Source organism: Haliotis cracherodii, unplaced genomic scaffold, assembly GCF_022045235.1.
Source record: "Haliotis cracherodii isolate W230 unplaced genomic scaffold, xgHalCrac1.p SCAF_3, whole genome shotgun sequence".
Taxonomy (NCBI): Eukaryota; Metazoa; Mollusca; class Gastropoda; order Lepetellida; family Haliotidae; genus Haliotis; species Haliotis cracherodii.
The window spans coordinates 30726121-30753206 of record NW_027266286.1 but is presented as its reverse complement, the minus strand read 5'-3'; the positions used below and the strand labels follow the sequence as shown (position 1 = coordinate 30753206).

General features: G+C 38.5%; 1 protein-coding gene across 1 annotated transcript in view; it reads left to right on the top strand.

Moving 5' to 3' along the window:
- LOC139475356 (inositol 1,4,5-triphosphate receptor associated 2-like) overlaps positions 1–27086 on the top strand; it is a 165820-nt gene that overhangs the window by 51754 nt on the left and 86980 nt on the right. Inside the window, exons 17-23 of the mRNA XM_071258582.1 lie at positions 7260–7358; positions 10458–10568; positions 12708–12792; positions 13631–14501; positions 15798–15941; positions 16545–16611; positions 25159–25249. Coding sequence (XP_071114683.1) covers positions 7260–7358; positions 10458–10568; positions 12708–12792; positions 13631–14501; positions 15798–15941; positions 16545–16611; positions 25159–25249 — 1468 coding nt within the window. The remainder of the gene's footprint in view (positions 1–7259; positions 7359–10457; positions 10569–12707; positions 12793–13630; positions 14502–15797; positions 15942–16544; positions 16612–25158; positions 25250–27086) is intronic.

Below are 27086 nucleotides of genomic sequence, written 5' to 3'. Positions count from 1 at the left end.
GTAAAAGAAATCAGCACTTTCCAGGTTGCAAGAATGTTCTGGCAGATGCACTGTCCAGGCCGGACAAGGTGGCTCCATGCGGCTGGCAACACCACCCAGATATGACGGTCAAAAGCCTGCTGCAAGTCTAAGAAACACCTGGTCGCAGTCAGAGGTTAGCTGGAATACTGTTTCCCTGTGGCTCTGGGCTGTCATCATACAAGCTTATGAAGCTGCAGGATTGGACCTCCACAAGGCTACCAACCCCCATGAGATCAGAGCGGTTGCATCTTCCATGGCTCTTCACAGTAACTGCTCCTTCAAGTCGATCATGGAAGGGTGCTTCTGGTGATCCGACACTGTCTTCACCAGCCACTACCTCTGTGAGGTAGCCTTGGAAGATGTCGCTGGTATCCACAGCTTTGGACCCCTGGTGGTTAAAGGTCACCAATCCGAGATGCTGCTGATTCTCCAATACCCAAAGCGGGGCCCATCGAACTCTCCGGTGTCTATCACCCCTGATTAGATGGCTCTACTGCGTTCCATCTCGCCCTTAGGTCAGTTTAGTTTTTGGCTACCCGCCTCATTCTATTTCTGCCACCTATTTCCTGTTGTATCAACTATCGATTGCTTCTGACAGAAATGGTCATGGATTTAGACTTTGCCAAATCACCGAATATTCAATAAAATAGGTTTAAATCAAATAAGATGACCAGCTTCCAACTATTCAAACAATACTTTTAACCTTGCAGCAACAAATGTCTAAAATCTTGTCTATGATTTAGCTGGATGCAGGATGCACAGTATGCCAGAATGGAAACAAAAAATACACTGTAAATAGCAAGGATGGTTGTAGGATCAGTCAGGCAAATTTGTTTAATAAATATAATGGTGAATCTGATACCAGTTTTGGAAGGAACCCTATGAAAGAAGTTGTTTCCTTTATGCATCAATATTAGAAATTAGTGACCAGTTAGCTTTTGTACAGGCCCATCATAGAGGATCTTCAAAAGGACACTTATCATGTTGCAAGAGTGTATGCTAATGCACCATTTTAAGGACCTGTCAATGTCCAGTCCAGGAAGTAACCTGAAACAATTGCAATAACAAGATTAACGTCATGTGACTCATTCAAAGACAGACATTTGCATTAACCGAGGTGAGTTTGTCTTATGTCAAAGGTATACTGAGGGCAAATATTGTTTTTCCTTTTTTGAGATGTTCTCATTTATGTTGCAAACGCATTGTCTTACACCCCTAGTTTTTCTACCCCCAAGAACCACATTCCATTCCAAGGCAAGTACTCCCCAGTACCCCATGCTTGTTGTTTGAACCAACTGAAATGAGGAGTTGGAGGTTATGTGACCTTGCAGTGTCCCCTTGCCAAACTGTGCATTCACTCTCTATGCTCCCATGTTGCAATGTGAGCTTCACATCATGCTGACCATTGCAGACTGCTTGCACCTCTCCATTCTCTTCCGTCAAGGACATCAAGTCTATCTTGCCTTCACAACAGCCTTGCATCAGAGTGCAAGGCATAATTACTAAAGAGAGAGTGAGGTCACCTTGTGAGCACATCATGGCTATTAGAGCTGCCTCAAGTGTATCAAATATTGGAGCAAAGTGACCCCACTAATCTTTTGATAAAATGCAACAATTTGATGCAATCAGTGAACAGCCCACACCATCAATTTCAGTGGAAAGAGCCACAGATATATCTATTTGCACAAGCATCATTGTGGGATCTAGGTTTTCAGGGCTTGATCAATCGAGACTTAATTTAAAGTAAATTTGTGGCCTTGAAGCAATAATGGAACCAAGAGCTATATATGGAAATAGCAGCCTCTATATTAGCACTTCCATTTGGGCATGCTGATCACATCGATTGATTTTTAGCTGAATCCTCATATTGAGAGTATCAATTTGTGTTTCTATTTATGTCTAGCGGACTTGACATGGAGTTGTTTACCCATGCCAGGTACCTATTTACAATAATTGCCGTCATAGGAGCTTGCAATTTATGAGGTTGGTTTAACCTTTCTTACATAGATGGCCTGAAATGGTGGTTCCATCTTCTCTTTTTTAAATGATATGAATGCCAGTACACCCTGTCACTCCACATGCTAGTTCCTAGATTTGTAAAATTCCCAAAATGGGAACAATGTGTGAAGCTGATTGTTTATGTCTTCTGTCATCATATAGCAGGAATATTAATATACATGACTCCACTCACTCACTCACTCACTCATTCCCCTCTTTATCCCCCCTCCCTTCCTGGTTTACTCAATAACTCATGACGTCTTGACATGCAAAATTCATTTTATTCCTACTGTAGATTCTTTCGTGCTTCTCTTATCTATACCCAATAACTGCCTCCATGTGCAATGGATAGAGCATCTGCCAAGAGAGCAGAGGGTAGGTGGTTCGATCCAATGGCCATGTCATACCAAAAGACATTATAAGAAGGTGCTTGTTGTTACCCTGCCTGGCACTCAGCATTAAGGGGGTAAAACAAGTAACAGTCGGCTCGGAAGCAGTGTACTATGTCATAGTTGGGTATCTCAGTGGCCTAACACTGTAAAACCGGTAGTAGTCAAGACTAGTTCAAGCACGCACGCACGCACATGTGTATGAACATCACTATACAAGTTCAATAATCTTGAACTCAAGGTTAAACCCCATTTCACCACACATATACCCATGTCTGTAACATGTAAGTGTGTGTGAGAACTTGCCTGCAGCTTACATTTGTAATATTTGTCTGAGATTGCCTGGAAGATACCCTAGATCTATGTTACATGATAATATCTGTGTAAACACACATGATCTTGTGACCATTACCCTACCTCATTAACTTTCGAAAGGACAACAAATTGAGTTGTGTGTGGGGTGACTTGAGGCCATTCATGCGTGGGAACTAGATCAAATTACACCTCCTCTGTCCACTGACATTTTAGGCTAGTCATTGATTTTTTTAACCCAAGACAAAATAAGTGAGGCTTAGATTTGATTTGACTTTAAGATATGTTTGTTTTGTCCTGCCAAGAAATTCTACATTGCCACGGTTAATCCCTAGGTGCAGAACCCCCAGGGTATTGAAGGAATAGTGTCTCTATACATGGGTTTTTTTTATGACCCTAAGGAAAAAGAACATCTTAATCCGATACCTTTCTCTGTCTCCCCTGTCATTTTGGGATGATGAGAACAAAAGGGAAACTTTCAATGTTTCTTTTGCATGAAATGAACTATTATCAATGTTTTGTTGGGGGGTTGATACAACTACTGTATTTCAACCTGTTGTAATTATATCACACTGCTGGAATTAAAGCATTAGTATGATGATTGTTATTTGGTATTTTGGGATATAACTTTGGGGATTTTATGGGTAAAGCTTGTCTAAATAATAATATAGGCTTTTAATGCTAAATGTGTTGTTCATGCTTGTACATATGTCCTTCTTTATTATTAAGTATGTTTATATGTTTTATGGAAAGAGCTTATTGTGGTGAGTAAAACAGATTTTTTCTATTTCTTGGTTTACAGCTTTTTATAAGAAAACAAATTCTGGTCGGTAGGAGGAGACAAGATATAGAAGACATTTCAGGCTTTTATTGTTCTTTAGAAAGATATTTGAATATATTTACATAAAGCCAGTCTTGTCTGTTTTACAATTTAAGGTATCGTATGCTAAGAAAAAATTGATATAATGAACTTTGGAATCGGTGGAATAACAAAATAGGGATTCATAAATTATCTTTACCCCACTTTTTTTTATGGTCAGTGAATCCAGATTTATGGTGTCAACATATATTTGAATAGTTGTGGTCTCCTTGAAATCTTACATTAAGGACATGACATTTGTTTCATGGTGCTATCCTACAGAGAAATATGAAATATCTGACAAAAATCCTTTAATAGCATTGCCAAGGTTATAGCATTTGATTGATGGTCAATGTTGCTAGACATTAGCTATAACTTCTGAAAGAGGTCAGATGGTCCAAAAACGTGAAAAAGAGGTTACTGTAAAAAAGATTAAGACTTGTTGATTTGTCTTTGTAACCATGGAACTCTGACCTTTGACTTTGGACACAGCCTATATATACATTAGGTTGATGTCATTCAAAGGTCTTGTCCAATTCCTTCTTAGATTAGCACTACATGTAATGACTTTATCCCTACAATATGAGTGAGACAATAGTTGACAAGTCACTGTGCTCATAACCTGACTACCTTGTGTTGATCTTGATGCAGCAGTTACTATTGATTACTTCACCCTCAGTGATTCCCCGGGTGATTTTAGAAGATGGTCTGTGATGTGGTTGGCCTTGAGTAATTAACACTGGTTGTTACAAGTCATGCTCACTGATGGGGATCCTTTCAGCGGGGAATTTATACTGTTATTTATAAACCCGTTTGTGTTGCTGCAGAGTTTGACATGGCAGCTTGTGACCAATGAGATGCTAGACTTGTGAGTTTCTCAGGTCAGTGATTTGTGATATGCTGATACATGGTGTCCCAGGTCCCAGACATGTTTCAGTCACTGTGTTGTTATTCCTTCCACATGAGCCTTGTCTTATAACAATGTATTACAGCTCTGGGGGACCATAAGACAGGGTGTCAGATCTGTTCACTTTCTTGGAGATTGACTGACCATAATGTCCTAGTGATATTTTTCAAAATTGCAAACTTGATAGATCATGAACATGTCCTAATAGGGTTTGTATGTAGCAAAATCACTGTAAGAATTCATTCTTTCAACCACTTTCATTGATAATAATTTAAAATGTTCTGTTTTATTTAAATAAATATTCCCGGTATTTGAAAACTTTACTGCATGTCGAAAGACTAACCACACAATTCAAACCGTGATTCGTTCACGAGTTTTGTGAGTCAAATAATTAATATTTGTGCTTGTGCCATCATAATATTATCCCCCACCACATCCTTAGATGAAAGAAGTTGTTTATCTGTACTGGAATGATCAAGACAGTGAAGTAATCAAGTACAACTGTGCTGAGATCAGAAAGCTGATTCAGCATGTGCTACCATTAAATTAACCAAATAGCATGCCTTGAGGGCACAAGTCCATGCCATTAGGGCAAATAGCATGCCTTTGCGGCACAAGTCCATGCCATTAGGGCAAATAGCATGCCTTTGCGGCACAAGTCCATGCCATTATAGCAAATAGCATGCCTTTGCGGCACAAGTCCATGCCATTAGGGCAAATAGCATGCCTTTGCGGCACAAGTCCATGCCATTAGGGCAAATAGCATGCCTTTGCGGCACAAGTCCATGCCATTAAGGCAAATATCATGCCTTTGCGGCACAAGTCCATGCCATTATAGCAAATAGCATGCCTTTGCGGCACAAGTCCATGCCATTAGGGCAAAAAGCATGCCTTTGCGGCACAAGTCCATGCCATTATAGCAAATAGCATGCCTTTGCGGCACAAGTCCATGCCATTATAGCAAATAGCATGCCTTTGCGGCACAAGTCCATGCCATTAGGGCAAATAGCATGCCTTTGTGGCACAAGTCCATGCCATTATAGCAAATAGCATGCCTTTAGGGCACAAGTCCATGCCATTAGGGCAAATAGCATGCCTTTGCGGCACAAGTCCATGCCATTAAAGCAAATAACATGCCTTTGCGGCACAAGTCCATGCCATTATAGCAAATAGCATGCCTTTAGGGCACAAGTCCATGCCATTAGGGCAAATAGCATGCCTTTGCGGCACAAGTCCATGCCAGTATAGCAAATAGCATGCCTTTGCGGCACAAGTCCATGCCAGTATAGCAAATAGCATGCCTTTGCGGCACAAGTCCATGCCATTATAGCAAATAGCATGCCTTAAGGGCACAAGTCCATACCATTGGGGCAAATATCATGCCTTTGCGGCACAAGTCCATGCCATTATAGCAAATAGCATGCCTTTAGGGCACAAGTCCATGCCATTATAGCAAATAGCATGCCTTTGCGGCACAAGTCCATGCCATTAGGGCAAATAGCATGCCTTTGTGGCACAAGTCCATGCCATTAGGGCAAATAGCATGCCTTTAGGGCACAAGTCCATGCCATTAGGGCAAATAGCATGCCTTTATAGCTAAAGTCCATGCCATTAGGGCACAGGAGCAGGCATTCAGCCAAGCCTTCTGATCCATTTCTGTCAACTCTTCCAACAAACATTCGTTACTGGGAACCAATTCTGTTCCAGATTCCCCAATGGAATGCAATGACAATGACACAACTAAGAGTACCATACCTTTTACAAGACAAGATTGTTATAACTACTAACTCATGGTCTGTAAAAAGCATCCTCTCAAAATAAGTATGTAATATTATCCTAGACCACAGTGCAAGGCTTCTTTAACTGGGCAGGTACCGGTATATGGAATTTATGGTCACAGTTCCATACTAATCAGTTCCTTACAGGTTACACACAACCAAATGTTTTCCCATAGACTTCTATAGTAACGTTATGATTTTTTTTTAAATAACTAAGCATTCAACAGCTATTACCTGTACGTGTGTGCACAGTTTGGCCTTAGAGCAGCACTAAAAAAAATAAAAATGACTAGACCAGCTCCTTTTCCGAGTACCGGAAGCTAAACACACCACCCCCAGTTTCGCACCAAATGTCACCTACTTGAAAATAGCTGTGGTCACATTCAGCATAAGTCATCATGTTGAAAAAGACAGTACTAAATATAGAAAAACATGGTCAGTTTTAATAACTGGATGGATGTACATCTGAAAGACATAAAAATCTTACAGAATATCCTCCAATCACAGCCTGCAGATATCTCTCGATCTGCACTGAAGGCTCCCTACGAAAACCGCACTCTCCAAACTGGTACTGATTTGGTGTAGTAGAACCTGTATCCATTAGTTCAGTGTGTCCATGTTTGTTATACACCTTAAATCCTTAAGGGTAGGGCTTTGAAATCTTATATCCAGTTATCTGCATGTCAGGTTATCCATGTAAGTGTTACATTGAATACATCATACCTAAATAATTATACAGACCTTCCTTTCCTAACTTCCTCTTTCCTTTAACCTATATACACTTTTGCCATCAGTATGAAAATAAAACAAAAAACACATTAACTTCATGGAAGGACTTTCATGAAGTAATTATAGCAAAAAAGGTGCAATGCTACTTAAGTTAACACCCTAACCAGCATTGCTCCTATTAAACTTTTATGGAGTTCTTACGCGGTCATTGTTCTCTTTTACAGAGAGATGTTGTAGCTGATATGTTGTGTGGGTCTGTGTTCCAGGACACGTTAGCTGGCACCAAGCTGGCCCGGCAGCTGGACCTGCGAGACATATGGAGGCTGGTTCAGAAGGATGTGGAGACCGAATATATGGATGATCAGGTAGGGACAACACATTGCAGGGCATAACCAAGTCTGGACAGGATCAATGAACATTGCACAAATATACTGCCCTTCTCACTGTCTCCTGTTTCACATTTTGGCTAAGTCTCTAAAGCATTATGTCCAATTTATGTGCATCTCACCCCGATCTGCTGGTGAGGTTGCTGACGATTGATGACCAGGTTAGCTAGCTCCCCACTTGTTCTGTTAGATATTAGGTTACAATGTGTTTCTGGGTATACTTTCTGCATGTGTTCTATGTTGAGGGGGAATTCAGTTAGGGCAGATATAGAAGAAAACACTACCCTACTACCTCCAGGTCAGACGTAATTTTAAAGATGGTTCTAGGTATTTTAGTCATGATGTTTCATTTTCATAAATGCCTTCACTAGCTACATGAAAAGTTCAAAACTAATGTCAGAAGAGGGATAATGAACAGATACAAAATGACATTATGTTGATATATTGTTCTGTTGTAAGTCATAAGTGGTGTCTCCTGTAGCTTGGCTGGTTAGTTAGCAAATCAGCATTGTGAAGATTTTCTCATAAGCTATGTTCCTATGATTGTCATATATTGTGCCACCAGGGTTCAAAATAGGCATAAGTCTGCTTGTCCAGGACTTGAAAAGTTCGAGAAGGACTGGAGACATTACTTGTGAACTATTACTCTTACCATTATGGAAAATGGCAACTCAATTACAGATCATTTAAGCTGACCAGTGAAAATAAGAATGAATTTCTATCCTGTAGATGCCTTGACCTGAGTGCAGAAGGGTTTCTTTTGGTTTGTTACCTTTGCTTATTATATACCTCATGTAAAGTACTAACGAAGAAGCTTGGTTTGAGTTATGAGTGAAACATAATGCATGTTAGCTAATTGTTGGGTACCTTATTGTATACAGCTTCAGCTCCTGCCTGACACACTGATCAGCCACAATAATTACACATAAGCAGTGTTAGGCACCTAATTAAATCTGTCACAAATGTTTGTTATGTCCTTGTGGAACTTCAAGCTGTCAGTGGAGTCCAATAATTCAATTTAGGTCTTCCAATTTCTGAATCTTTTCTGTCAGATGTTATCTGAGGCAAGTAGCTTATCCAAATTTCCCCAACTCATATTGACTACAAAATTAAAATGCTATGTTCCTGCTGTGTTGGATTTCAGTCAAAGTGACATTTTTTATATTTGCCCTTCCTCTTGGATTTCTGACTTGTTTTTTGCCCCATGTTTGTTTTACCAGGCATAGGGAATTTCCCTTGGAGCAATTTGTTTTGTTTTTTTCTAACTTAGATCTTGCTGCTCAGGAAAATTAGATAAGGCAAATTGATTCTGAAAAGGTCACAATTCATCCTGTAGCCCAAAAGACCTATGAGACTTTGCAGAAATTCTGGTATAACTCATATAAACCAATATTTAAAGATGTAATCATATTTACTGTCTAAAAAGCTTAATTAATGTTATTTTTCAAGATATTTAAATTGCATATTAGTTGGGTTTTTCATCTTAAACATGTGTATGGATATTGTCTCATTTGCAGTTGCATTTATTCCTTGTGCTGGTATTTGTCTGGTTCAAGTGACTTGGTTGCATGGTCTTCTCGGTTGAACAGGATAGTTATTACCAGACATCAATCTTGAGTGCTTGGCACGTTTTAGGCTGTATGAGTTTTATTTGTCTCAGGACAACTTTGTGTCTTGGCCAGCTCACCAGCCATGATATCCACCAACCATCAGGTGTGTCTCGGATCCAACATCCTACTTCTTTGTGCATTTCAAGCCAACTCTTACACTACTGCTGTTTTCCTCCCAAGAGAACAGTTCAAAGAATATAATCAGAACTGGTCTACTCAGCTACAGAAGGACTTGTGTGAAATTGACATATGTTCTCTGATGGAAGGACCTGTCCATAGGGGGCATTTGATAGTCTAGTCTGTTTTTGATGCCTCATACCTCACAGACTTGACTTTATATGCAATGCTGACATTTCAAATGGATTATGCTAAATAGGATTTTTGTCTTCCATCGAGATGTATGTATGTTATATCCTGTCCGGTGTCTTGGAGAGCAGTACCAAAAGACAGTAAAAGATGGTACTTGTTGTTACCCTGTTTGGCGCTCGGCATTAAGGGGCTAAAACAAGGACTGGTCGGCTCGGAGTCAGTATACTGTGTCTGAGTGGGGTATTCATGTTAACTGCGGCATGGTATCTCAGTGTGCTCGCATTATAAATCGGCATCAGTCTGGACTAGTACAAGCACGCACACGCACACTCATACGGACACACACCCGCACGTTGCTATATAAGTGCAATAATCTTGGACACGACGTTAAACCCCATTTCACCTCACCTCTTGGAGCGCATGTGAGACACATGTGAATATCTTTGGTTTTCTGGGTGGTAAATATTGCCATGAAAGATCTCCTATTTCATTTGTGATAGCTAGGTCTGACTCTGTGTGTAGGATAATGTCTTTACTGTAATATATGGTATGGTCATTGTGGTCATATGAAATAGGACAATATTTTCATTTTAACATCTTTTTCCGACTGCTGCATAAATGTTTTCCCCAGGGTCTCATTCCACAAAGCAGTAATAGTCCAACAGTTACCATAAGTTAATGTTAGAGTACAGAGGTTAGAGCAGTGTTAGACTAAGTGCCTTGCGGAGTTGTCTTCAGGACAGATAGGTTGTCAAGCTCAGAAGACATATATGAGGCTTATTACACAAGTTTGGTTTCCATCAAGAAATAAAGGTTACTGGGTTGATAGACGTGGAGAAAGATTCCCTGGCATATATTATTCTTAATGATGCTGTGATCAAAATTATGTATTAGTCGAAAGGTTCCTAGTCTAACTTGAACATTGATACTTTTCCTGGTCTAACTTGAACATTGAAACTTTTCAAGATTTAGAGGTAGGTCCCTGGATTGAAATAGCAGCAGGAACCAAGCCCCCAGTAATTTATAGCACTACTATGACTGATTTTAGGTATGATTGAACAAGGATTCAACATAGTGCAGATGCAGTTTTACCAAGCATTGTGTCTTGTTTGGCTGGTTACCCATGTTGTGGTCATGTAATTCTGTTGTTTTCCCCTAGAAGGATAGCCCACTGTCCAGTTCCACAGACCTATTGAAGGAGCAGATCACCAAGGAGATTGAGAGCCTGAAAGATAAGCTGGTGAAACGCCAAGTGGCACTGGGAGCTCTGGTTAGTATGGCACTTCCCTCAAGCCTGTGTGGTATACCAGTTATATACATGGAATAGATATCCAGTACCATATATTGGAGGACCTGCCCCCAGTAAGCTCCTATATTTCTTTTGAAAACAAAATGCCTTTGTTATCGCCCTATTTTGCATTTATTATGAAAAACCCAGCTCCTTTAATAAGACTACATATAGAGATTTCCTTTCTGTCTATTTTTTTATTTATTTTATTGCTTTTCTTCTTCTTTTTCCCTTTTTATATTATGATGTACTCAGAAACTCATTTAACTGAGTAACAACAGAGTTGAGTAGGTACCCTGTTATTCTTTAAGTATGACCCTTGGAACTTTTAATGTGCCTTGTTGCGAGATAAGTCAAGTACAATGTGTTGTGTATAATAATCCATTGCACAACTGCCTTGTGACTTCAGGCTGGAATCAATTCACAAATCATGATTAATCATCACTGGGAGACAAATGATTAATGATTGATCGTGATAATAGTTTTTAGTCTGCATGCTATTGTTCACCTGGAATGATATAGATTATTGTGAAAAACACCGTTCTAAAGAATATGCCTCACTGGCTAAGATAATAGCATCAGTGGCATAAATGAGTTTCTGTCACTGTTATAAAGTTAAAAAAAAAGGGTAAAAAATCTTTTGAAATCTTAAACCATTATTTGATGGATGAAGGTCTGTGGACAAGAAATTGATTCTAATGCAGCCATTTTTTATTGATTTACAGTAAAACCTCACTGGTTCCAATTTAAGACGATAAAACCAGTCTGTGCCAAGAACTTTCTGCTAGCCCTTAAGTTGTCACTTGACATAATTATTTACCAGATCATAGTGTTAATACATGGACTTTTAATTGCAAAACTCACTCGACCAAAATATGTTTTATGAGACACCTACTTCAGACAAGTGGCTAATGTCACTGATGGTTTTAACCTGATGTTCCTGCTAGAATCCTTATCAGCACTATGGCCTTACACCTGTATCTCCAGCTTCAGCTCTATTTTAAGATGGTTCCAGGACTAACAAGGTTTCACTGTATGCCTGACATGTCTGAGCAATTACAGCCCCACTGATCTCCAGATTTAACACTCATTTTGTGTTTGAAAAGCTATACAAGCCATTTATACAGTAATTGTTAGTGGGCTTATCTTCAAGTATGGGTGACACTTGTGGGATGAAGGTAATTGTTGGTCAGGGTAATGACACATTGAGGGTGAGGGCCCATGGTGGAGGGGCCTGGCCTGTTCCTGTGACAGACCTACAGCAGGCCAGTCAACTTGTCACACACATGGTGCAGCTGGAACTCAAACACATGTCACTGGATTATTTAAGTTAGTTATGACCTAAATAACATGGGGGGAAATAAGTTATTGATTTGGGAAAGTATCTACTTTTTGTGTTGTATAAAAATCAATAATTGTGTTTATTTTCTTAGATTAATTTATTGAGTTGAAATTCTATGTGGTTGTGTTCATAATATCAGTTGTAGTTTTGGTCAGTTAATTTACTGTCAGCGTCAATGTATAACTCTTATGTCAATATATACCTTGAACGTTTAGATAACCTAACTTTTTTTGTCACCAATTGATTAAAAGAAAAAGAAGTATGTGACTAGTAAGCTAACGCACACAACTTATGCATGTATTCAGCATTAGAAATTGGCACTAGTCCTATAGTCCTTGCAAAACTGCTCAATAGTTAAGGTATCCTAAGGACTAGAAGAAATTTGCCCTTTTTAATGGTTTTGCTATATGTTATCACTATAAGGACTAGTGGACTAAAACTATTAGTTTCTACCGCTGGTACTCTGTCTAGACCGACCGCCTCAGTGGTCTAGTGAATAGGGTGTCTGCCTGGTGAAAAGAAGGTCAGTTGTTCGATCCCCTGGACTAGTCATACTAAAAGATGGTCTTTGTTGTTACCCTTCCTGATGCTTGGCATTAAGGAGATAAATCATTAAGAACTGGTCACCACTATAAATGCTTCAATAATGTTGAACATGTTAAACCTCACCTCACCTCACCTCACCTCACCTCATGTTGATGCTGGTGATTGTTTCCACTCATAGCAGTAGGGTAGCTGAAAGGTGCAGTAGTATTTCATCCATGTTTTTCTTGTTACAGAAGGGCAAGCCCATGAAGCTGAAGCTGGACTCATCTGGCAACTACTGTCAACCCATGGATACCTCTCCCAGCTCTCCACTTGTTGGTATGAGGACTGGCAAATATATTGATTTGGCAACACACTGCTTGTATTATTTCTACCAGTAAATGTCAGAATGATTTTTACATTTGACATATTTGATCTTTATACTGATTAGTTGGTCCTAAAGTTTTCAGAATTTGAAATAATGAAGTATATTTGGGTTCCTTTAGTGAAAGTTCATATATCTGCTTATGAGTAGTTTAGTTGTCTTCAATATGATTTTATTATGTTTTGTAAAACAGAACAGAACGAGGAAACCAGAACAAGTAGCTTTGTCATGAGCAGTGTGTCAGGCACTGTATCATTCAACCAGAGATTTGTTAGATCATAATTACTTTCTTTGAGTGATATTAAGTGTACAGCTAAAAAATTAGCTGTTATCATCATGATTTGTGTTTATGAGAATACTTTTTCATCTGACAGAAGATCTTACAAAATTACCTTGAATTTCTGTCTAAACTTACTATAGCCTGGCAGGGAAAATAATTTTCGATAGTATTCAGGTAGAAACACTTGACAGTAATCATTACTATTTATTGATGTGTGTAGTTACTGGGATGTTGCTGACTGTGTGGTGGCATGGGACATTGGATCAATGTCTGGATCAATGATATTACTTTCATATGGCTGACTGTTGTAAAACAAGAAAATAATAAATGTTTATTGCTTGCTTCATGCTGTCAGCCACAGGTTTGCCTGGCCCAAACTTGATAATGTTTTACTATAACACATTGAAGGAATTTTGATATTGTTGAAATAAGGTGTGTATTGCATAAAATTCCTATGCAGTAAAGCATTCCTTCTGCATTCAGTACACATCATTATTCTCTTTCTGTAACAGATGCACTGACCATTGACTTCTTCAATGGCAACTACCCAACCACCAGACCCAACAAGCGTGCAAACACACTCTCAGCCCTGAACCAGTACTCCTCCCTGGACAGAGACAGTTGTGCCGTGTGCCAGAAGAACAGCAATGCTCCATCACACCACACCCTGTCCTGCCCCTCTCTCCATCAGCGCCACTGCTACCATGACCCCGAGAGTCACAGCAACTACTCCTACACCAACCTCAACACCTCCAGCAGCTCCAGCACGAGCGGTGTGGACGTCAGTCCAAGATGTTCCCGAAGTGTGGACGGACAGAACAGAAGGAGAGACTTCATCCGGAGTTCCATCAAATATGGCAGTGGCAGTCAGACGTCTGCTGAGAGCAATGCAAACTCGGACTCCTCATACCACAGGCAGCATAAATATTCCCGCAGTGTAGGAGACAGGATGCATAAGAAGGACAATGTCCGCGTCAGCGTTCAAAGTCCAGCAGGATTCAGACGACCCAGTTTTACGAATGCTATAGAAAATAGGAAAGACGCAAATGACAACAATGTGTCCCAATTTACCCGTAGTCGAAGCTTGAGTTTCCAGGCTGCCATTGAACGTGGGCGAAGGAGCCCAGTTGATGAAGTGGACTTTCTTTCAACCAGTCCAGATTCCACTCCAGACAGATCGGAGTACCCTCAGTATGTCCAGCAGGACATTGCTGCCTCCTCCAGGAATGATGGCAAGTCTGTCAGCTTCCACCTCTCCACTGAGGAGTACTTTGACAGTTGCAGTGAGCTCCCTGCCCATGACCCGGATCCGAGGTACCATGAGAGAACCGACACAGCACAGAGCACAGCACATGATGTGGCATTCTCCGCACAGCTTACTAGGTAAAATGCATGTAGCATTGCCTTGCTGGGGGACAAAAACAGCATGATATATTAAGTTGTCACAAGTGTAGGATCAGAAACTGACAATAATCCTATAAGCTCAACCAATTTCATGTTTACGGTATAGCCATTATGCATAGAACTGGCAGAAGGTACTTGAGTTTAAAAGGTTTTTCTATGAATAACTTCATAAGGCCTAGTTACTAGTTGGCTTTCTATCACTTTTTAAGGGTTCTGTTTTTGAGAATGGTCTGTTAGCACCATACCTGTGCAGACATGTATGACATCCCCCTTATTCTTTACACACAGTGATAAAGTAACTGAAATTTTAAATTGAATTCTAAAGATATTCAAAATCATTTGTTGTTATTTGTTTTAATTCAGATGTCATATCTTTGTTGATTGACATCCTCCTCAAAATCAAAAGTAAACTGTCATGAAATAGATTTGTTGAAAACTGAAATATTCAATGTACACAAGCCCCCTGTCTGGATACACATAGATGGCATGATGCCATTTTAATATGTACTTTAGTTGGAATAAATTTTCTTTCCTTTTTAAACTGCTGTACATATCTAAACTGGAGCATAGAAATAACTTAAAATACAAATTTTATAAAATAATTAAATCTTTTGGAACCCATTTAGCCAGATTAAATACAATCCACTTTAAATCTTCAATCAATAAAAAATGTTTTGAGTTAAATGTGTTTCTTAGAAAGCAAGTTTTGAAAAATTGAAATACATGTACCATATATGTCCGGGTATAAGCCGAATTTGGAGGACCAGAAAAAAGATTCTGTAGAAAGGGGTCGGCTTATCTACGGGATACACTTTCATGATAGTATTTTTCAGATCGTGATCCGTCAGAAACATCGCCTGAATGACGGTCCGATAGATTACAACTTCCCGAAAGTTTGGAAGTTGCCACGACTAGAGCAATTATTGTTATAAATTATCAATAAAGTTATTATTATCCACCAATGTTGTCATTATTAAAAAAAATGTTATGCATGTTACTACTTATCGGCTTATCTGCGGGTCATATCATTTTCTTTCCTATTTCAATGGTCAAGTTAACACCTCGGCTTATCTATGGGGTCGGCTTATCCGCGGTCATATACGGTACTTGCTTTTAACCATCTGATTGGCACAACATAATATATATACTCTAGCTTGACGGGGTGAGAATCTACTTCAAACATCGCTAAATGCAAAAAACCATAAGTTGTATGTTTTCTTTTTCACATTTACTTTTATTTTTGTATATGCGTATATTGCATTTGTATTTTGTCAGACAAACTTCTGTTCAGTCAGCGAGGAAGTTGTCGACTCTGATAGAGGAGGAATCAGACCTGTCTGAGGCCCTCAATGATAAGATGGGCACACCCAAACTGATCAAGCGCATTGTAGATGAGTATGCCACACCTACCAAGAACAGGTAAGCCATGCATAGTGGTTGGCCAAGGGTCAGCCCATAAAAACTAAGTAATTCAGCGTCAGAAACTAACAGTTTCAGTCTACTAGTCCTTATAATGATAACATATGGCAAAACCTGTAAACATGGCAAATTTCTACCAGTCATTATGATATGTTAACTATTTGGCAGTGTGGTAAGGACTATAGGACTAGTTCGAATTTCTAATGCAGTAATTGTCTTGAGATTTTTTGTTTTGTTTGTTTGTTTGTAACTAAACACCACATTCAGCTATAAGATAGTGGCCTGTAAATAATCAAGTCAATTTTCCACAAGGAAAGTCACTGATCCTGACCATGGCATAATACCCAAATGGTTATGAAAACACTTCAGAAACTGACTGTAGGGCTGAATAAAATTATTCATCAGTATATTTTACTGACAATGACCAGCTATTCTTTTTTAAGAAATAAATGAAGACGGACAAATTCTTTCTAAAAAGTGTTGTAAATATCTCTACTCTGGTGTACATAGTATATACTCATTGTCAAGAATGTATTCATCAAAGCTTCTTCTGTCTGTTTAATTTATGTATAAAATATGTACAACTTTAATTTTACATTACAGGTTTTGTGCACAGATGTCTGAAACCGACAACTTTGTCTCATTTGATGACAGTAGAGACTATGAAAAGGTAACGCTGAGTTTTTCTCTATTTATGTGTAGTGGATTTCCAACTCACCACTACCAATGGTTCAAGCTAGCTTCTGGCATGAAGCGTTGTACGTTATCTGTCCATTAACTTTCAACTTCTTCTCAAATCCAACTTCATAAAAGGACCAAAATTGGTTCATGATGATTAGGCCATGATGAATATATTATCTCTGCCATTCGAAACTACCGCCCACCCTGCGTCACATTATTTTGTTTACCAAAGTAGCTCCAGGGTAAAGAAGATTGCTTGTGTGTTGCCTTGTTTGCAAACTTGATTTAAAAATGATCAAGCATGACAGCAATCAACAGCCAGTGACAACAAATTTTCAAAATGCAGCTCGCCATCAGCTCTTGCCATTCCAATAATATGCCCCTGTTGGAATAGACTTGTCTGGAAGCATGATCACATCACTAGGCTGTGTGTGTACACTTCCTCCCTGCACAGTTCGATTACTGTGTGCGCTGAAATAAACTCGAGAGACACTTAGAAATTGAATTGACACACAAGGGCATCTATTGAAATCACACACCAGTTAAATCTGAAAAGACATTCAAACAGTGAAAAATCTGTGAGAATCTCTTTCCAGAAACCACAGGTTTAGGAAACTGAAAATTTGGTATGATGCATAGCAATGCAATAGGAAGCAGATTTTTCATGGCATAAAAAAAAGTAAAGAATTGCCTTTTGTGGAAAGACATTAAATCATCACCTTTGAGAAACCACAACTCCCAGAGAGTTGATATTTTGGTTGGCTATGTAACACTACAATGGAATGAAGATTCATCATGGTATTTGAGTTACAACTTTAGCAGTTTTCTTTAATTTGAAAAATGGTTAAGAATATCACAGTGAACAACGTGAAACTTGATAGATGATAGAGTAAATGAAGTTTCAGTGTTTTAGCCATTGTTGTTGGTGATTCTTAATATAGATGTTTGTTGCCATAAACATTAAGGAGTGTTACATTTTATTACACTAATGACACTCTGTCCACTCACATCAAACAGACCACATTACACTGACAGTTGATACCATCAACATATCAGACCTTCATTACAGAGACATATCCTTATTCATGGCAACATAGAATATTCAGCTCACTTAAGCAGCACTGTCTTGATGCTGATTTTTACAAATATGTACATTGCAATTAGTGCACATAGTTGAAAAGCAAGGTGTCTTTTCTTTCAGGACTTCCATCATGATCTTTGGCTTCTTGTGCTTTAATCTTCTTAACCTTGTGCTTTCTTTGTATATGAAAACATTGCTGTGACCAGAAGACAGAACATGGACATATGATAGATTTCCCATTCATCAGTGCTTAATTTGTCATATAAAGAAAGTGTTTTGTAAAAAGGTCTAAGAGGAAAATGAAAACTAGTCGCTAACCCTGCAAAAAAGTTCCAAATGTAAAGAATTGAAGTTTTGGGCATTCTTTTATACATTTTTTTATTTTTATATCCCCAGAATAGCATGCCTCTCTGTCATTTAATTATTCATTTAATGGTCAGATTCGGGGGGGAAATTACTACCTATCTCATCAAATTCATATAACTGGGTCATAATGCCAAACCCACATATAAATTATATTGATGGGCATGCAAGAGAAATTTCAAGTTCACATGCCTCCCCATGGCACGGTATTATTTCTTCTTATATATGGAAACAGGCAACATATGGAAACAGGCAACATTCAAAGCTTTAATAGGTCATTTACTGAGAAGCCCATTATTTTTATTTTCTTAACTTTTTACTTTCTTAGGATGCCAAAACTTAGACAGGCGCAGATAGCAGTTATGTCCCTTTGGCCATGATTGACACACTGCAGCTGCCTATGTGGAGTTGATAGTTTATGGTGGAATAAAATGTTTTTATGTACTGATGTCTGCATGACAAGAGATGCAATGTTTACAACTATCCTGTTGGTGTGAACTAAATGATAGCCACATATGTTATGACCCCAAATATCAGATGCTATCCTCCCAGTAGTGGCCAGTTTGGTTGCTGGCGATCTCTAGCCCAAAATCTATATTGTGTCCTTCTTGAATAGCTCAAGCTTTTTAGTGCTCTGAAACTAGTGTTAGCTGTGAATCTGTATATATGATACAGGTAATTTTCCTGCACTTTGTCAATGACATCATCTGTCCATCTGTGGAAGACATCGTTTCCAGAGCAGATCTTGAAAATTGTACAATATATTTTCACCAAACTTGGCACATAGATAGGTCTGGTGGTGATCTGCTACCTTATGATAGTTTGGGATTTTAAAAAAAATTATTGTTTGAGTTACCATTGCAACAACTTTGACCTAGACCGAAAATGGAAGTAGTGCTTGTTTCCGGAGCAGATCTTCAAAACCATACAATATTTCAACACCAAACTTGGCTGATAGATAGGTCTGGAAGTGACTTGGTGGTTAGTTTCAAGGGCAACAAGTTTTATATATTTATTCACGATAAATACTTACCATTGCAGGGGATATCACATCTTCCCGAGGCAAGAACGTCCACTAGCCTTTTTATCAAAGTCTTGTTTCCACCCTTGCCACATTTTTATCTTTGTAATTACTTTGTATGTGCACAAGCTGAAGCAAGATTTGATTTATATGAGAGGAGAGTGATCCTTTAATTTTTTTCATCATTATGTAATGTGCTTCATGTTTGTTGCCCACGTGATGTAAGGATGTTAGCATTTTTTCAAGTATTCTTATTCACAGACAAATGTAATTATTGAATTGTTCAGATGATATCTAAAAATAAGAGTGCTTAAGTCAACTCTCACCATGGAGTTTTTCTTGACACAGTGTATGTTTCAATGTTGCATTGGAAATAACAAAGAAGTTTCAAAATCTTATATCTGTTTGTATTAGAATGCTAAGGTGTAAATATCCTCGAATATGTTTATGTCTTCCATCAGGTACAAACACCCAACTAAGCTATTTATTTAAACAAACATTTCTAAGCTGACTAAAAGCAATGGGTTTTTTGGAAGCTGGTGAAATGGAATACTGTTGCTGAGTGTCCGGAAGTCTCCCAGTGATACACACGTTAAGTGATGACTTTCTCATGGGATAATTTGACTGTATGACTGGTGCACTTCCTGATGAAACATGAATGTAGCTGTGTGAGTACATCTGTGTTTGACATGTATGGAGTAGTCAAACACATTGCACAAACATTTGGCCAAGTGCCAGGACAGAGCACTACAACCAGTGCATACTTCCCTTATATCTTGTTGTGGCACTTTCACTTTCTACCTGGCCTTGGAGATGAGTTTCAGATCATTTCACTTTCCACCTGGCCTTGGAGATGAGTTTCATACTCCTTCACTTTCTACCTGGCCTTGGAGATGAGTTTCATACTCCTTCACTTTCTACCTGGCCTTGGAGATGAGTTTCATACTCCTTCACTTTCTACCTGGCCTTGGAGATGAGTTTCATACTCCTTCACTTTCTACATGGCCTTGGAGATGAGTTTCATACTCCTTCACTTTCTACCTGGCCTTGGAGATGAGTTTCATACTCCTTCACTTACTACATGGCCTTGGAGATGAGCTTCATACTCCTTCACTTTCTACCTGGCCTTGGAGATGAGTTTCATACTCCTTCACTTTCTACCTGGCCCTGGAGTTGAGTTTCAGACTATTTCACTTTATGTTTAGATGTGAGTCAATTTTGTTTTATACTGCATTCAGCACTCTAACAGCTGGAACATCTGACACTGTTAGACCAGACAGTCCAGTAGATGATAGTAGAGTAATGAAAATGTTATGTTTCATTAACTAACTGTGAGCTTCAAATGTAGTAGTTCCACTACTAGGGATCTATTTGATTGTAGCTTGCTTTCCATGGTGTATTGTTGGTGTGAATGTCCTAGTATATCCTGTTCCTGTCCAGGACTCATGGTTCAACAATATACACTAAACACGTTTGTTGTGAGCAAATAAAGTAGCCTCTCAGTAGCATCTGATTATACCCTCACACTTCTGTGGCCAAGGAAATCTAAACTGGATAGAAATGCTAACGACCATGTTTGTGACTAATTTACTTTCATTAGGAGGGAGACACTATTTCCGAATAGGATTAGCACACTTGACTCTCGTAAGGAAATATTTTGACTACACCAGTTTAGTACAATGCCCAAATAAAACCATGGACAAGACACACGGGGGATGTGACATGATAGTTCACATAAACAAAACCCATGACAAGCGACACATTTAGAAAGAAATCAGTGCTTCATTCTTTGCCAATTTTCATATATGCACAAGTTGAATACATCATGAAATCAATAGTGCATACTGTTATGGATAAGTAATATTTAGGGGACCTTTATAGATGACAAAATTGACAACAAAAATATTATTCATTTTGATCAACAAAATATATGAAAGTTCTACCAGTGATAACACAAAATGTGAATTGTTTGTGTGTGTGATAGTGTAGCACATGCTGTATAGACTATGGCTATAGCTGTACAGTTATTCAACAGAAAAGTTTATTTCCAGTTTTGATTCCCTGTCATTGCAGTACAACAAATCAATTCCAATGTTCCATGCACCATCATGATCCCATCTGCTCTTAGTTTCACCCCAAACAAACTAAACTTGTAATTTCAAGTATAAATCCAGAAATAACACAAACAAAATGGTAATCAGTGGCCAGTTATTTTGGCATTGTGTTAATTGGTGAACATGATACATTCTACCATGACATTGAAGAATGCTTGATTCTGATTGGTTAAAAAGAGGTTTCCTTTGTGCTACAGAAATCCCTTTTAAATATAGTAAACCTTTTCACACATAAAATGTGTGCATGAATATATCGATTCATAAAAAAATGGCTGCCGATCGATCACCACTAGGAACTGTAAAACGTTATTTCCTCTATTACACACTTGGTCTCTAGTCTAATACAAGCCAGGACTCTAAAACAAACATGAAGATTCAGAAATGTTGAGAAACTGATTCTCATTCAACCATCCAAAGAATGTGTAGTGTTCGTTATGTAACCTGTTTTTATGGTGTTACACTTTACATTAATTCTGGTTCCCAGGGAAAAGGATAGTTAATATTTCAGACTTAATGAAATATTGAGCCTGAATTAAGCTAAAACAATAGATCACTGTTTTGTTTTCAGACATCTCTTGTCTGTTCTCCATCCCCTCACTGAAACTGAACATGTGATTCACAACACAGTATCAGTTGGTGCACTTCTTCAGGTTTAATTTACCTAGTCCAAAAACTCCACTCCTCCTGGCTTCAGCTGGTCCCTGTTCCTGATTATATCTCAGTGCATCCAGGCAGATTTAAACGGTCTGAGAGAAGACAGTGTGGTAGTCCTCCCACAAAACGCTGCCTCTTTATACTGCTGACATCTCTTTTGCAGATAGCGAATATATGCAGAACCATACCTTGCATGATAACACCTAGCTCAGCAAGTTAACACTGCTCTTGCACTTGTTTTTGTTGTCATTTTGTAACAGCCTGTTATTGTATTTGTAACTTGTTATTCTCAGAAAGTAACTGTTTATAGTTTCTATCACAGGCGAAATCATTTTAGCATGTCCTGTGTTGAGATGTCTGGAAGAAAATAAACTCCAAATTTTTAATTTAGTGTAAGTATTCCGGTAGTGGATTCATGTGACCAAAATCTATGAGTTCTCAAGTATGGCTTGATTCTTGCTTTGGCATGCACCTAGGTTAAAGAATAATGGATTATTAATGGTGGACGCTGCTCTAGTCTGCTGCTCATTTCCAACATTTACGTTTTGACTTTGTAATTAGTGTCATGTGAAACTGAAAAGTCATCTCAGTAATTAGTGCAGTCATTAACTTTTAGAGTGATATACATCATACAAATTGATTAAGTTATCTTAGTATAGAACAACGTGAAGAAAACTTGGCAGGACTGACAAATGTCCTGAGCCAGTCCTCCCTTAAATGTTGCCTTCAACAATGTTGCTGCCATGTCAAAGGAGAACTCCAAGAAATATGTAGACCTTATAAATAAAGTAAAGTCCATAATTTCGAACCATAGTCTTTTTATCGAACATCATAAATTTGGTTAAATTCTGCTAGTCCCGACAATTTGTTACATGTCTGTCAGACTATCAAACAATTCAGTTATCCAAACTAAGCTTGATAGTCAGTGAGTCCTTGTCATAATCCTGATATAAAAAAATTTAAAGTTAAGGTGTCCACAGGAACAAAACTCAAGGACTCCAGAAACCTCCTTAATGTTGAACCCGTTTCTTCTATTGCCTACATTTTGGTAATAGCAGGAACGAAAGGTTGTCTGGTATCAGGGACTGTATCTATGTCAATTCAATGTGCTTGTGTGGTTTTGAAGAGATAAAGATACCAGCCTCAGCTGACAGCAGCTGGTGAAGCAACCCTGCCGGTTGGCGATGACATCACTCAAGCGTAAACCCTTCTGCCTTATATCAGTGAAAGTAGAACTTTACTCAAGTAGTTGAGGTCATAGGGCACCAAACATGGATAAAAATATCTCCTGATTTAATCTTCCTCTGATTTAGTTGTAAAACTCGATACTTTGTGCCTCAAACATTGACACATATGTGATAAAGAATTACTACCAACAAAATATTATCCTCCAGTGGACAAAAACACATTCCTGGAAGACCAGTTCTTCATGACTTGCCTGAAGGCTGGCGAGATCTGTTGAGGAATGGGCCATGGTGCTTTATGATTATGCTGCAGTAGTCACAGGGTGTAGTCTAAATGAGGCGTAGCTTCAGGAGTCCAGCTATCCAGCTATGGGTCTGTGAATTACCTGTAGCTCTCTGTGAATGGGTCCAACTCATTAGTTTACCAACCTTTGGCCTGCCAGCATCTCCAGGCCAAGGCGCTGGGGATAAGCAGGAGGGTGTCTGTCTTCATGGATGATAATGTGGCAGCTAAGTTGGCAAGGTGTGGTGCCATTAGGGACAAGGCTCGAGGACAGGTATTCTCCTAATTTTATACTCACTTTGATGTAAATGTTATGAAAACATATGATGACTGTTGAAATGTTAAGCAAGTTGTTACTGTATGAAATAGTTGTACAGTATACTATAGGTTTGTATTGGATGTATGTAGGATGCACTGAACACATGTGCATTCTTACTGAAAAGTTATTTGAAATAACTAAACACAATCTTGTATATTCTATATTTGTAAATATTATGTAAGAAGAGAAGACAAATGATTAAAGGGACATGTTTGGAGCCTTTTTTTTTATAAGTATAATGTATTAGCTTTATGTTTCTGATAATGTTCTTGGCCCCAGCATAAAGCACCCGAAGCACCCTGGTGGCTGCACATGCCTGACATGCGACCACATAGCCATCACTCACTGGGTGGAAGTCTTCAGTTAACTTTTTAATGCTGCTCAAATTCATGTTTGAAATAGCTGAAAAAAGGTCATTATCATTCATCAGACTGATGACTGACTACCGGTAAAAATCAATCATTGGTTTGTGTCATTTCTGTATCTAGAATACATGTTGTGGACATTCAGATTCTGGACATAATTTGTATTATTTGATCTTTAGAAATGATGATTGATTATTTGGATGTTTGAGGTCATAATTTTATCAATCAGATTTCTGCTACTTATTATATATGGTGTTGGCAATAGATTTAAACATGTCACATTTTAGGTTTATTGTCACTGTGTCTTGTATGTGTATTTTATTTTTCATAAGTTCATATGACCATTGTGTTAAGAAAATGTCAGGCTTTAAATATCAAGTCAAACCTGGAAAGACATTTGTTTCCATTGCACAATTGATTAACTTATAGCAATGAACAGAAATTACTAACAATTAGCTTTACAAAAAGTTAAATAGTTTTCTTTACTGAGACAAACTGTTGCTCACAATTCCAAGCATTGATCAATGTCTTCCTGTAAACTTTGAATAAAGATAACAGATGTAAACAAAGATAATGGTTTTTCAGCACATGCATAGCATGTTTACATTCATGTTCTTCAGAACTACTTCACAGTGTTGAAAGTACCTATCAAGCTCAGAGCTCGATGTCTGTAATGGTTTACTTGAATTGAAGCAAATCATTCTAAGTGGCATCCCAGTGGTTCTTCCCACACCAACCCCCTCCCACACACATATAATTCTCTTCTTCTTCCCCCCCCCCCTCCTTTTACACAACCAATATTCCTTGTAAGTAATGGCCGGGTACCAGCAGAGTGTCATAGTAACACTCAAGTCTATCCTGAATGTCTTCACCAGGTACACATCCTGATGCTGGTGTTTGGTAATCAGAGACGGAGGTATGTGGTTGCGACATAAATAGGAGGAAGAGGTACACTGCGAGATGCTGCATTGAAGTACTCCTAATGAACATTTCTAATTTCAGCTGTCAGTGTTTGAGTGGCAAGTTTAACTTGACTTTGATGAGGTGTTGATGAGGAGGGTGGACTGAAGGAGATGCTTCAGTTGATATTGGTTGATATATTTTACTGTAGCTGGTAAATAGCCTTAAGTTTAAACTTTGCTATTTCATCAGAGTTCCACATCAAGAACTGGGGAGACAGAGACTCAAGCCAAGGAGACGAAGCAGGAGAAGGAAGCCAAGAAAAACAAGAAAACTAGTCAGGGTAGGTAATACTAGTAGAAGTGTTTCTATAAACCGACACCCACTGGGATCAGACAAAATGTCAGGTTAGAGTTCAGTATTCTCAAGAATGCTGTACTGTAGAAACGGAACATGTGGGAGAAATGTATCACAGTGTAATAACAATACAATAACAGATCAACTTTTTCCTTGTTTACACCTAGTTTGGGATCAGCTTAACAAAATGAAGATAAAATATGATTCACGAGTTATCCACACCACTGGTTGATAAGATGAGCAACAATCTAGGCCAGTGGGAAATGATGACAAACACAAGCTGTCACACATTATGACCACCCAATACTCAATTTATTCACCTCTTATGACAATCACAGGGTACCTGGGGCCTCCTGGCCCCATATGCCCTTGGAAATTCCCAGAGCCAAACGGAATAGCTGAATAGCTTACAGAAATATTACTCAGGAAGTACATTTTGCTTCTTTCAGTACTAAATATATTTTTGATAAAAAACAGTAAGAAATTGATGTTAATAGTTGGTATTATGTTAAATATTGAGTAGGGGAAAGAGGCATAGTTATGGTGAAATGAACAAAGGGTTTGTCTTCATGGTCCCTGTCCAATCAAGGGCAGACTGTACAGTAATGAAGTGCCCAATGTGAAAGTTGGAAGCTATTTTCCATTACCAATAGTTAGGCTAATAAGTTAGAGTAGAGTTGCACCCCTTTGCTGTGCCAGAAATATGCATGACAAGAAGACATTCTTGGTTTGACTTCTACTTGCTACACACAAAGACCATACACGGGTGTGGTCTCTGCTGCAGTGAATCCTAGATGCCTCCATCAAATATTTGAATGATGGATAAAAGATGTCCTATAGGTATCTTATATGGAGACTCGTTATTCTGTTTAGTGTTAGGCAATATTCTGTGTTGATGTATAGATATCTTATGACAGGTTTATTAAAGAAGTTCTTATCACAAAGCAGTAAACTTTACATTCACATCTGTGTAAAGCAGGTAAGGGCAGCTGAAAGGTATGATGGTATTTTGTAACATGCTTCTACCTACTCCATCTCCATGTCCTGAAATGTACACAAAAACCTTATATTGGTAAACATTAAAGAATATATAACTTCATTTGAATATAATCATGAGTTCAGATTAGGGATACACAAGAGACAAAAAAATATAAAAAATATGTCATGATATGGCACTAGTCCTATAGTCCTTGCCAAACTGCCCTATAGTTAAGGTATGATAAGGCCCAGTAGTTAAGGTATGATAAGGACTAGTAGACATTTGCCCTTTTTAAGGGTTTTGCAATATCTTATCATCATAAGGACTAGTGGACTGAAACTGTTCGTTTCTAAAGCTCTTTCTAAAGAAATCTCTGCCAAAAGCAGACTCAGTTGTACAATTCCAACGAGAATGTGTTTATAATCTCTATCAAATAGTGATGACACCAAGTATTCACTATAAGGTGAACGTATCCTGCACCACTGGTGGCACCTGTCACAATCACATGCAAAGGCAAGCCAATTGTTCACCCGAAAAAACATCAGAATATATGATACAAGTCGAAATAGGGAATTGCTTTGGTCATATTTGACACTGATTCATCAAATTTGGAATTTTACTGACTTGGTAAGTTCATAACAAAGTATCCCAATTTCATAGATTTCATAGATTGATGCCCATGACATCAATCACTGGATTGTCTGGTCCCAACTTGATTATTTACAGACCACTGGAATATTGCTAAGTGTGGCTTTAAACAAAACATGTTCACGCACACACACGCACACACTCACACTCACACTCACACTCACACTACCAGTGAAGATCCAGAGTAGAATAGGTC